The sequence below is a fragment of the Lepisma saccharinum genome, chromosome 8 (genome assembly GCF_977018435.1).
Source record: "Lepisma saccharinum chromosome 8, izLepSacc3.1, whole genome shotgun sequence".
NCBI classification, from domain to species: domain Eukaryota; kingdom Metazoa; phylum Arthropoda; class Insecta; order Zygentoma; family Lepismatidae; genus Lepisma; species Lepisma saccharinum.
Window position 1 is genome coordinate 56,096,305 of NC_139236.1, and position 14,185 is coordinate 56,110,489.

At 36.0% G+C, this 14,185-nt stretch overlaps 1 protein-coding gene across 1 annotated transcript in view; it reads left to right on the forward strand.

Annotated features, from left to right (window-relative positions):
- Window positions 1–14,185, forward strand: part of htt (huntingtin) — a 146,881-nt gene that overhangs the window by 12,600 nt on the left and 120,096 nt on the right. The window contains exons 9-15 of the mRNA XM_083126682.1: window positions 1,969–2,150; window positions 3,064–3,292; window positions 4,397–4,584; window positions 6,459–6,614; window positions 8,197–8,357; window positions 13,181–13,442; window positions 13,795–13,919. Of these exons, the coding sequence (XP_082982808.1) occupies window positions 1,969–2,150; window positions 3,064–3,292; window positions 4,397–4,584; window positions 6,459–6,614; window positions 8,197–8,357; window positions 13,181–13,442; window positions 13,795–13,919 (1,303 nt within the window). The remainder of the gene's footprint in view (window positions 1–1,968; window positions 2,151–3,063; window positions 3,293–4,396; window positions 4,585–6,458; window positions 6,615–8,196; window positions 8,358–13,180; window positions 13,443–13,794; window positions 13,920–14,185) is intronic.

Sequence of the window (14,185 nt, forward strand, 5' to 3'; positions counted from 1 at the left end):
GAAATGTTTATGGGAAATTGAGCTGTTTGTTGGTTTAGAAAGTTTGAAAATTCTGAACTGTCATTAATAATTGTAAAATAGTTTACAGTAAAAAGATCTTTGTATGTTTTCCTCGATTCTAGACATTCTACAATTTTCCATAGCGATTGGTTCCATAGACTGCCATCTAGCAGCAATTGCAGCAAGTAATTCAAACTAAAGTAGCCTACAACACACACAGAATTTGTATGAAATCATTCAGAATGTTATGGAAAATTGTGGCACGGATTGATACGAAAATTTGTGGAGAAGACTAGTGACATATCTCAGTGCCTCAGCTTCAAATTCTGTCTGAGCTACAATTTTCACAAACTTTGGAGTGAATCATGGCTGGACATTGTTTATAAATTTGGCAAGAATAAAAACCTTTGGCTCTTACTAAAACACATACAGCATTGTATGTAACATGTATGTATTAATTAGGGAGGGACCGATAGGAAATTTTGGCTGATATTAATAAAGTACCAATATTGATAACTGATATTCTACCAATCTAATATAAAATTCGAAATGGTCCTTAAAGAATCTGAAAGGTTCATTGGCCACCTTAAATGTATGTTACCAGATGATTGCAATGCAAAATTAGCTGGATATTTAGACATTTATTTTTAAAAAAGGTAGGGCATGGAGATTATATGTTTATATTCCTAAAAACTACAACATACTGACATAATATTGCACTAAATTATAATATATTTATAGATATATCAGACTGGTAAAATTGTCAGTAATTTTACCAATAAACCGATATGCCTTATTGGCCGAAACCAATAGAATGCTGATTAATCTGTCCCATCCTGTATTAATCATTCATACATTATACAATCATTTCTGTTAGGGATGGGACAGATTAATCAGTACAGTTTCCTTTACCGATCCGGTATATCTATGAATATCTTATAATTTAGTGCAATATTCTGCCATTTTGTTATAATTTTTATGGATAATCATTATGTCCTATGTCTAAATATGCAACTTCTTTTGCATTGCAGTCACCTGGAAACACACATTTATTAAGGAGGTCAGTGAACCATTCTGGCTCTTCAGGGATTACCTGGAATTTTATATCAGTAGAATATTGGTTATCGGTATCGGTTATTTTTATATCAGTACTTTGTCGATATCAGCCAAAATTTCATATCTGCCCATCCCTAATTTCTGTACAGAATTATGTAAAATGAATTCCAATATTTGGCCCAACAAAGCATGATAAGTGATGTATAATTTTAAATCAAATGTATTGTAAATTTCTTGCATTATTCCTTTTTAATTTCAAATGCAAATTAACAAGCAGTTGATGTAATGTAAAGTCTTGATTGATATGTTTTGTAAGCTGTTCTTTTTTTGTTTTTTATATATACACAGTCCATCACAAAAAAATAGCACCGCTGTGTTTGTGCTGTGCTATGAATTATGTGCTCTTCCGGCAACTGGACGATATAAAACACAATTTATTTTGATCTGAGCCTGTGAACCGGACCAGAGCAAGGTGGAGCCATGGTCCCATAAAAGGTGGATAAAAATTATGATTATTATTAAATTGTCGTCCTCTGTGGATGTGCTGTGCTTTGAACTTAGACTGCGGGACAGCATGGGTTGGAGTATGGGTGGTAAACCACCATCGTGAGGAACTTGGGAAACTGTGAGAGAGTAGCGTAACCTGGTCTCGGATATATCCTTTAACGGCTGAGGGTTCGACGTTCGACGTGCTGCCCCACAGCACCCCATTACCAGTTGAAGATCTCCACACCTCTAGGTAGGATTGTGAGAGGGCAAAGGCCTTTCGAGGGCTGTTGAGCTTGTGTTATTGTTGTTATTAAATCACGCTAAACATGCAATTTTTAAGAGTTGTGCTATTTTTTTGTGACAGACTTTTTTTTGTGTATACATTTATTACATGTAGATTCAATTTTTCTTCTTTTCTGGCAGTAACAACAACTCTTTGTCATTTGTCAGATCACGATGAAGTTGCATACTTGCGTTCTCCTGCTCCTCGAACACCAGCAATTTCTCTGCAGTCATCAGTTCAGAGTGATGATGTGAGAATGCCTAGAGATGAAGAGTCAGTCACTGCATCCCCTTCATCAATTTCACACAATGTTCCATTTCAGGTATGATGGATGATTTTTATGTGTTTTTTTATATTTACTTTTGTTGGGGCATGGTGCTGATCACATCACCTCTAAATTGGCCAAGATCCAGAAAGTATTGGGCCCTGCCCCCACATCCTCTAAATATACACGGGGAACTTTACCTTGTACATGGTTATATGATGCACTACTAAACAGTCAAGGTATTTTACAGTAAATACAGTGGAACCTCTATTTTACACTTTTAAGAGAAAATGTTACAACATTTTGCTATGTTGGGACCATCAAGATAAAATATATTATTCGGGAAAATGTAAATTCTGGGAACATAAAATTGGGGTTTCACTGTAATACTGAGACAAAGTGGAACACATTTGTACAATTGTCTGTTTTAGGAAAAGACAGAAATTTTAACAAACTTGAAATATTATGAGAAATATGAACTTTGTATAAGTTACATTTTTCTACTGTTTCAGAAATAAAATTAGGACGTATGGTGGTCTAGCTGGTAGTGAATCTTATTCCTATCCTTGAGACTAAGGTTCAGGAGCATGAGATATCAGGTGTGAATCTTTTCCACCATGTTTCTGCATGAAAGTGGCTCTAGGCCTCATTCAGCCTCTAAAAGTAAGTACCTGAGTCTTTAGGGTGACCAGAAGCTGCTAGAGCCTTGTAATCAAGGGGTCCCGGGTTTGTTACCCAGTGGAGGTACATAGTGGTTTGGATTCCACTTTAAACTGTAGGTCCAGTCCTGATTAGCCTTACTGTGCACAAAGTGGACTTAAAACACCAACTCAAACCAAACCAGAAGCTGCTAGAGGGCATTACATGTAATTCTACTATGCTTGGGGTTTCAAGTTTGACCTACTGTAATGTTTATGTTTGAGACTAATCTTTTTTATGTTGACAATAAGAGAAAATATATATCTTGCAGGTCTGTGACATTGGAACATTCTGCGATGCTGATGTACCATTAATCTTCTGCACTCGCCATTTGGCAGCTTCTTTTCTTCTCACTGGGGTCCGAGGAAATATGATGCCAGATAGGAATGTGAGAGTTAGTGTGAAGACTCTTGCTTTGAGCTGCATTGCTAGTATCGTGAACTTGTCTCCAGATGTATTTCTCCTGCCATTGGACAAGACAGAAGAGAATGGTTCTAGTGGTATGTGGCATTATATCCTGCGGAAAGCACACTTTCTGTAACATGAGTGAAATGAAAATGCTAGTGTAATGTAAAATGAAACATCTTACATTATACTGTGCATTAACATAGCTTGGAGTTAGGTTTCATATTGATTCCTTATTTTGATATGTCTGCAAGTCAAAGTATTGATCTTTTGCTTATTATTGTATGCACTGGGTTGAGGAATGGCTCATCAAGCCAATGCCATTACTGAAACATTGGATCATGTGTCCATATTGTTCTGTGCAATTACATGTTTCAAGGCAATTACATGGCCTATATACTCTAAAATATAGTCTATTATGTTTTAATTCAAGAAATTTTCTAACACTTACAGCCAGATTTGTTAGATCTATAGTTAACAATGCCATGTGTGTAATGGAAATGAATCGGACGTTTTAAAGGTTTAGAAAGAGTACATGATGAAGCTTACAGGCCTGGTTTCTGTGCTCATTGTGGTCACAATTTCATTTCCCGAAGCTCAAGATATTCTCTATCATCATAAGGTAAAGGAGCAGGAATAGTGCAGAAGTTACTGTCTTAATAATGATAGAATGTAGTTCCGTGCATGACAAATAAGATAAAAACATATATATTTCAAAAATATCTTATTTTTAATAACGAAATTGTACTCTGCACACAGCTTGATAATCTAACAAAATATTAATAGCCAATCCAATATTGCTAAAAGACAAAGATTTTCTCCATGTGTGTATAAACTAGGTAAGTAATGAAAGATTTTTCCAGAATTGGGATGTAATACTAAGTTTAATAAGCACTGGTCTATGTAATTTACAGGAGAACTTTGTTTTACATTTATAGAGGAACCAAGGTGGATAAACTTAAAATGCAGATAAACATAAAATCAGGAAAAATTTTATAACATGTTGCTATTCTGGTACCATGAAGAATGAATTTATAACTGGGGAAAATGTAAAATCCAGGAACTTAAAATGTAGGTTCCACTTTATGTATATGTTGAAAAATATCCAATCAAGAATTTTGTGCCTCATGCTGGAAACAAAATTTTCATATGATACAGGTAGCCCAGCATTTAAGTTTTGTCCCTTCTCTGCCTCACAGATGAACAGCAGCCATTGAGTGATGTGCTGCTGTTTGCCAACCACTCTGACCCTCAGCTACGAGGCATTACAAGTGTTGTGATTGGCTGCCTTATGAAGTCTGCACTGGTACAGGCAGGAGGGAACTTCAGTGCATGGATCAAGGGCCATTCAGTTACTCTGCAGCACTTACTTCAGCTACTTATAAAGGTAAATTTTATTAATCTAGTAAAAATTAATTAATTGGTAAATCAAAATGAAACATTGTTTGCCGATAGTTTGACTAAAGCTTTCTATTCAGATGTACATGTGGACAAATTTTGTATTAGCTTGTTGTATACATATTTTGAAATTGAATTTTGATTATGTTTTGCTATTTTCATTTTCTGGCTGTGGAGAAGTGAGTAAAATTGAAAATACATGTATTTTTCCCTAAACACGCTCCCTAAGTTTTCCCTTCGTAGAACGAGACGAGATTTGGCCAAACATTCCTCTACCCATAGTTTTATTCACAAGATGATCTACAGTTATCTCACTCTCCTGTAGTTCTATTCATAAGACTGTAGCTACAGCTACCAACACTCCTTTCTCATTTTATTTACAAATAAGTTACTTATAAAACACCCTTCTAAGTTTTCTCCCAAAGACAATTACAAAACACTCATCTCGAGTTTTATTCCCAGGACAGTTACAAATCACCCTTCCATAGTTTTATTCCCAAGACAGTTACAAATCATTCTTTCATGCTTTTATTCCCAAGGCAGTTATAAAACACCCTCGTGAGATTTTATTCCCTGGACCGGAGCTAGGGTTATCTCATGAGACATTCTTTCCAAAATGAGAACTCTAAAATCTTTTGAAACTAATGTATACCTTTTTGTTGTACAAAATTTGAATTTTGCAAGGCAGCGAATAACCAACAGTAATGAAAGAAAATTTGTCTTTAATTACTTTTCTGTTAGGTCATAGAATAGGTTATGCCCCAGATATTATTTTCCTTTTTAAATATTCTATATATTTATGAACAATATTTTTTTATTATATGCATGTGGCATTTCACAAGTTTCTCATTTGCATCATCTTATCTAGTGGAGTTGGAAGAAAACACTCTTATATTGCATAGTTTGATGAATCAATTGCCAGATTTAATTGCTAAAGTCTAGTTTAGGCATGTACTTACTTTTTCAGTTACTCAAAATTTCACCACATCATGTGACTTCATTGGGAATCTGGGCAAGAGTAGTGAAAGTGTAAATCTTGTAAAAGGCCAGCCACAGTCTGAGATGGAGCAGGAAGCAAGTGACAGTGTCTTTTACCTTCTATTTTTTTTAACCTTTTTAACCCAACTTACCTTTCCATGTTTTAAACTTTATCTATTTTTGTCTTAACTCCTGAAGAAGCCACATGATGTGATGTAAGCTTGAGTAACTGAAAAAAGTAAGTGCATGCCTAAAGTGGACTTCATTTACTTAGTGAAATGATGGCATGTGGCGTAAGTCGTAAGTAGAGGTATACATATTTATTTTGCTTTTTAATGGAAACACGAAATTTGAAATAACACACTGCATATTTATTTTTCATTTTTCTTAAAAAATGTGAGGTTCATTTCATTACCAAGTTTTGTCACAAAATGATGCAAAATAAACTCTTCATGAAATTTAGGGTGTATTTACTGATGCAACATTTTTTTTAAAGTCTGTATTATCCTGTGAGTTATGCAAATCACAAATTGATTAATTTTTCTGTAAATATTTGCGAAGCAAAAATTGCTTACTTTACACAGGAATTAATAACTTAATACTCTGACAACTACATAGATGTGCTATTAGAAAGGAAAAGTTAATTTTGTATAATAAGTATAGTTTTTAAATCTAATTTTAGGGGTTTATTCACCATTTTAACACCAAAATGCTATTTTATATACTGCTGTTCATCCTGAAATGTGCCCAGATTTGAAGAAAATTTTGATATTTTTTTTTCACCATACATATGTGTGGCTCTAGTTGTAAGTTATGCCTTAACTAATTGCCAGATGTCCAATTATTTCAAACAATATTTTTTTTTCTTGTTTGATTTTTCTTTAGGGGTTAGAAGATGAATCTTCAGTTGCTTGTCGACATACTCTAAGTGCTTTAAAAAGCTGCTTGATCCTCCTGTTGGAGAGTCATGACAGCATGGCAAGTCTGTCTGTGCTCAAGTCAGTTTCCCCACTACAAAAGAATCCGTATTGGTTAGTCAAGGTAAGTCCTTTTCAACTTGTACAAACATGACAGATTATTCAAGTGGTGGTTTATCAGTATCAGTTGATGTGGACATAGGGATGTATCAGTAAAATTGCCAATTGCAATAAGTATGGCATAGTCGTCCAAAATGGGGACACTAACATATTTTGACTACCGAAAGTAAATTTATTAATGGAAAAAATGTTTCAAATCTTTTATTTTGTGAGTAAGTCCTAGACTATCAGGAAACAAGGTTGTTTGTGTTAAATAAAAATATGGGAGGCAGGAAAATCATTTTTCTGGAAAATATGCAATGTCCTCGTTTTGAACAACCAGTCGAGTAAAGTGGGGTACTCATATGAAACAATTCAAATTCAAGGTCTACTGCAAAATTTTGTTAGGAATACTTTTTTGAAAGAACAAGAGTCCAATTAACCATGAAAATACAATAAAATAATAAAGCAGGAAGTTTTTTTGTCATTTTTGTTTTTTAAACATCTGCACTAACAAATAACATAATAGCACAGATTTGTCTGAGAAAGCATAGGTCTAGTAGGTAAGTCATATTTCAGTATTGGTCGGTGGTGTTCAAAATGAGGACGATCCCATTTTGTACTGCCCTCAATGTTCCCATTTTAGCAGACAGTAATGGATGCTAGAAAACATGGCATATTTTCACACAGATGCACTATCAAGTAGTATGTCAAAATCTAACTTAAAACTGGAAGAATCAATGCTGTACTTACCAAAATTGAATGTTCAAAAGTGGCTTGATAAGATTTAACACAGTATAGAATTGAGTTCAAAATTGGCTTGATAAGACTTAACACAGTGTAGAAGCAAAATCAAAAACTTTTTTGACGAAAACTTGAAACCTTCATAAAAAAATGGTCAGGCTGCCATGTCCATGACTTGATTCAAACTGGCATATAGACGGCCAGGAATGGTAGTACCATATTGGGTCCCAGCTAGCAGCATTTATCAGTGAGAAACCGAATGTCCCCATTTTGGACAACTCTTCCCTTTCCTGTAAGTGATTACACAAACCTACTATTTTGTTCTTGTTATACATGTGGGAAGGATGGACCAATTTTGCCAGCACTGATACAATACTTACTGTTACTGGATAACTTATATTCTTCCCAGCAGGAATATATAAAGTAGGAATGGCATACAAGGTCACCCACCAGAAGATTGGATTTTAGTATAACAGTGTCTTTCTTCTTTTTTTTTTTAAAAAAAAAACTTTCTTTTTTCATTGCATCTGATCAGTAGGAATGAGGTGATAACCACTTTTCACAGACACTGTTAAAGTTGTCAATATGTAAACGTTTTTGAAATGGTATTAATTAATATTCTGCTATTTACCTACCTCATATAAAAGGGAAATTTTAAATCTGTAGTGGCGTGTATTGATTATTTATTAACCAATACTTTCCAATAGCAATATCAGCTATTATTATATATATTAAATATGCATAATTTATCAGCTCATTCCTGTTCATAAGTTATCTTCACAGTTATACATAGGTGGAAAAGTGGCATAAGGTATAAAAATATGAGAAAATATGTAAGCATATACATTTTGTCTATACTACAGGTTCAGCTAGTTGAATTGGTGTGTGAGCTGCCATATGTTACCATCTATCATCTCACGGGTAGCTTGGAGTTCCAAGAGAAGATTCTGTATAATGTGATGGTTGGCCTTTTGGAAGACGAAGATGCCAGAGTGAGGAAAGCTACAGCATCTGCTATAGTAAAGTAGGTTTTTTTTTGTGATGTAGTAAATTAATAAGTGACTACTAAACTGTGCAACTTGTATTGTAAATTTTCCGAGCAGCTTTCACATTGAGTGATGATGTATGGTTAGCATATCAAGTCCCATGACTGCCATTTTCTGGCTTTCGAGACTGGAGCCCGCTACTTCTTCTTTTCAAGTAGATCCCAATTGTTATCACGATGCTGGGTCAACATTAAAATTTTGGGATCTCCCATCATGAATCAATCCCAGATACACTAGTGAGAGTGCTAACCATTTGGCACCATGGAAGCCCCAACAAATTTAAAATGTATGAAAGTATAATATCTGGGAATAAAGCAATAGGTCATTGTTTGGAGAGCCACATAGTAGTTAGATGGCTCCACAGAACACAAATAAACACACCACAGATATATGAACATCTAACGAAATGCTAAATATAATTAACCCTCACTTACACGGCATATATGATAGAACGATTTTACACAGCTGGTGCACTGAGTGCGCCACCTCATTTTTTAAACAAGCAACGTTAAATAAAATGATATTTCTCAAACTTTTTCCTTCTAAATATTATGGTAGGGATTCAGGAATAAATTGAAAAAGCATGCAATCCTAAAAAAGTTATTACAAAACCAAATAAACTAAAATATCAACGAGGGCAAAGATTTTTATCCCATATTTTGCTGGCTTATTGGGAATATATTCGATGAATGAGCATCGTCCCCCATATGCTTCTAATTTCTAGTCAATCGTAAGCTGCTCTCCAGCACAATAAAAGTGTTTGCAGTTCACAATAAAATAATAATTCACGGATTGGTGCCAATTTATCAGGTTTTTTCTCTCGCTTCTCTAGTGCTTTTATCATCAAATCTGATGCAAGCTAGCAAGAATCGAAACCTGTTTACGCCCATCACACCTTGTAAAATTTCAATTCCAGTGCCATCACGAGCCCAAGCTTCTGCTAGATTGATTTTAGACATCTTTTTGCTGCCGAACAGGTAAAAGAATACCAATGACTGCCAACATTTCCGCTCGGTTTGTTTCTTTCACATCTCTCTTGCCAATTCGTTGAAAGTCCCCATTTTCTTCCCTTTTCTTGATATGCAAATTCGTATAATGAACAACCAAGTCAATCATGTCCGTGTTTATAATTTTGTTCCAAGAGGATATTTCATCACTTACATCATCACAATTTTTGGGAAAAGGCAAAAGTTTTTGAATTAGATTTTTCTTTGAAGTCCGAGCAAATTTACTTCTTATTGGTTTTTTTGACCATTTATGGACTTCGATTACTTCTTTCACCTTTTCCCCACAAACAGTTTTTGTTTTATAGATGTTTTTATGATAAATTCACTCTCACCTTGCCGTGTAGTGCAAGCTCCTGCCAAAGTAACTTCTTCTTCCCCCATATCAGGCTCATAATCACACTGAATCAGAATTATGGTTTGTAATTTCTTTGTCGTCACAATCAGAAGCACAGTCATCCACATAATCTTCTTCTTCGTCCAATAATTCTAGCAAAACTCGCCCGTATTGATCAGGAGGCACTATATCACAGCGGTGTGAGATAATTGCAAAGGTGGTGCATAGAGTGCTACAATAAAGACAAGTGCACTCAACACTATGAATTCTCACACGCGACTGACTTCCGATCAAGGTCAACGGTGGAGTCTCACTCAGAAGACGTTAGTAGGAGGGTAGAGGGTGCGGCAGCTCCCTCCTCTGTTGCTATGTGATTGTTGTTGCACTTGATTGCCGTGTATTTGAGGGTTAAAGGTTTGTAATATAATCTTGTAATCTGTGACAATTACTATTTCTTTAAAACATCTTTTACTTTTCTCCAATACTGGAGTGATCTACTCTGTCACTTTGTTCTTATTAAGGAGTCCTATGTTCAATTCCCAGTGGGACATGCACGTATCCAAGGGGGAAGGGCACTTAGGGGGTTGAGCCCCCCCCCCTGAAAGTTTTCGGCTTACTCTAGATAAAATGAGGTTTTTGATTTCTTGTGGTGCGAAATAAAATAATGTGACGATAAGTTAAGGAGAGAAATAATTATCGAGGCAAGACGGAGAATGTTCTGTAACCCTGTTATTGATAATAGCATTTATCACGGTGGGAATCAGAGGGCTCAAGCCTTCTCAAGCTCAGTTAGGTTTTTGGCTTCTTGAATAATGTGACTATAATGTAAGGAGATAAATAATTATGAAGGCAAGAAGGAGAATGTTCTATAACCCTGTAGTTGATAATATTGCACGTAAACTTCTTTTTTTTTTTTTTGCGCTTTCGGTGTTATCGCAGAGAACTTGTTAGCATTTGGAAGCTTCACAACAACGATAGTTCCACACATAGGGCGATTTGTTGAAATTTTTAATCTCTGGAAGGTGAGAGAGGGAACGTTCTTGAATAAGAGAAGGAGTCGAACTACTGGCAATATATACGAATAGTTTTATCTGCGGAACGTTCTAGAAATAATGAGGATATAAATATGCATCTTCAATTTCCGGGTTGATCTGTACAACAGAATCGGTTAGTGAGACTTCAGAGAAAAACTAAATATGCTGACCAAGGCAGTAATTTATTTTATTAAAAACATAAACTAAACGTAACATTTCAACCTTCTAGCAACAACTAGAACAACTTTCTAATAGTCTGGAGGGAGTAATGTTTGTGTATATATAATGCCCTGTTTTTGTATCTTGTTACTTTTGTACTTGATACAGAGTCTGAAAAAGACCTTGCTAGAAGGTTGAAACATTATGTTTAGTTTATGTTTTTAATAAAATAAATTACTACCTTGGTCAGCATATTTAGTTTTTCATAATCATGGAAACAAGGCTTAATGGTGTTATAATTAGACTTCAGAAGTAAGTGTGTCAACTCATACAATCGATTATGATCAATCAGTGTCCATTGACATCTAGTGATTCAAAAATGAAAAGGACTAAATACCGTAAAGTAACGAAGTCTACTACTAGTTCCAGTTTGGGTCCAAAGCTGAAGATACTGACGACGGAGCCTCACTGGAGTGCTAGTTCAGGTCAAGGCCCGAAGAGATCGAATGTCTCTCTCTAAAGTGAATATTTTAGCAGTGCCAGGTATTGGAGTGGTTTACTAAAAAAAGAAATAAGCTACACAGATCAACTGAAAATAAAGTTTTGAGTGATGATTTAGTTGTGCCAGGACCAAATTTTATGTATGCAGTCCGAGAATTTCATGGCATAAGAAAAATACTTTTGTTTTAGCCTACTGGGTTCGACACACACTCAAACACTTAACTATCATGAAAAAACAGCCAAAAATTTTATGAATGTTGAGAAGAGAAAGCAAGATGTTCCATATGTAGACATTTTCATTTTAGTGGAAATTGCAGGCTCTACCAGGATCCGAATCAGGGCTCTACCAACTGAGCCACCAAGCAACCTTTGACTTCTACTGATTTTTCATTAAAGTGTCTACATAGTACACGTGTGTATATGAAATTGTAAGATGTTGCCTGTATAGTGAACAAGCACAGAAAATAAAGGTGAAAGAAGAAAACTGAGGGGCATGCCCACCAGTTGAGGAGACATTTTTCTGTGGTCAACAAGAGCTACAACTTCGAGGTGACGATGGCAGTGGCCTACTAAGGGAGATTTCACACGGTGTCGCCTGAGGATTTCACAAGTCGAACGTAGGTTTGTGCTGCCTTATGTGTCATTACAGTGTGAAACGTTGCTGTTGATTGGCTTGTGTCCCTTCGGTCTGAAATCTTCTAAGTCTTGAAGATCCAAGTCACTAGGATGGGAAATTAGGGCTTTGTTAAGGTCAGGTGCGAAGGCAGGTGACAGCACCTTAAAGGATAATATCCAATTCTGCAGGAAGAATGCATTTTACTTCAGTCTTCAATACGAAATGATAAAATCTTCTGGTGAGTTGATTTAAAAAGAAATGTGTGTGAGATAAAGAGTGGAGTGCCCAGGATTTTCGGAGGGGAGAGGGGTTATGCACACTATTTTTGGTGATCAATGCTCATTTTGCCATCTTTTCCTGTCTATGATGTTCTTTCTCTTAAGGAATACTTGGTCAAATTGAGTTATGACACCACCAACCTTCCCTTGGGCATGTCACTGGAGATAAATGCGTAAGCATTAGATCATATTGGGAGACGAAACATTAGATGTGTTGGGAACGGAAGGGTTTTCACTGTGCATTAATTGTTTTGGGATCCAGCAGTATTCGAGAAGACTTCTCTGCGGAAGCTGTGACAAACAATTTTGAACACTTGCGATTGCTTAGGCCTGAATATGAACAATTTGGTGGGTTTCGGCTTTTATAAGAGCTGCAAACATGGGAGGACAAGACAGAATAGTGGTGTTGTTCAGGCTCGAGCATCACAGCCCACAGTTTGAACCTCACGTTGTCGTGTTGATTGTCCATCCCATGCATGTGTAACAGCTTCGTAAAAACATTCAAAAGACACCATAGATTAGAAGAAATGGACAAACACACGTATTGAGATGGAAACAGAGAAGTCAAGTGGTAAAAAATATTCAGATTTCACGTTCTGATTAAAATGACAGCCTTAAACTGTGGTGACGGTTTATAGGATAGTTGCTTCCCATTATTTTGCCTCCACGGAAATCATGGATATGTGCCTGCAGTGAGGCATATCTACAGTGTTGTGGGTCTGACTTGAAACTAGAGATCCAATCCTGATTACCCTATCTGAGCAGAAGGCACACTTAAATTTTACTGAACTTTAAACCATCTATTAAAGCATACCATTATTGGCCTTTCCTATTTACAGTGTACCTTTCAATCTTATTTGCTTTCCTTGCAGGATTGTACCATTGCTATTCTTCCCTCTGGATTACCCAGGAGAAGATGCAATCACAGCGAAAGGAGCTCTGTTCAGCTCCAATTACTTGTCTCCAATTGTTGATGACAGCTGCCTGCCCCAGAAACCCTTCGTCAACGGGCTGCCATCACCGTTTAACGTGGTGAAAAGCAAGCCGTACAAGAGGAGGACAGATAGCTCTTTGTCTCGTGTTGTCAATCATCTATCACAAACTTTATTGATGTCAGCCTCTAAATTTTTAACAGTAAGTATTACAATCAGAAAAGATCCTGGTAACAGTTTAAAAATATAGGAGGGTTATCAAAAAATAAGGTACGACTGTTTCACTGATTAATTGTGCTTCTGAGGGTCATCATTCGAAATTTCATTACAAGTGCCGTGCCAGTCTTTGGTTTACTATCAGTATTATTCATGTGCAATGTCTAATGGGTTTGGAAATAAGAGATTTTATGGGTGAAGTGAAAAAGTACTATTTTAGGGACATATCCTAACAGTGAGAATTTCAAGTTCTCAAGCTATTATTGATGGAAGTTAGGGTTGTGCGACTTTTGAAACACTGTATAGCATCATTTGAGTTGAATCTTAATTTCTTGCAGTATGGTTGCTGTGAAGCATTAACAGCACTTTCCATGGAGTATCTAACAACTGCATATCCACGAGCATGGAATTGTATACTGGTGCAGAAGTCTCAAAAGAAACCGTCTCTTAAAAGAAGCAGCAGGTATGCATTAACACACAGTCACTAAAATGAGTGTAGGGTGAAATGTAATAAGGTGCAAAAGAATGTTGATTGAATTTTAATTTTTGGTTTACTTTATGTTGTCTGCCACTCCAGCTTAATAAGGATGAAGTGGCAAGAGGTTGATGAATTTAAAGCTGAGGGGACACCTTAAGAAGCAAAGGCAACATTTCATTTCAGAGTACCATTACATAGCTACACGTGTTGCATTGATGCTTTTCGGACTGGGTAATTTTTATCTATTGCAT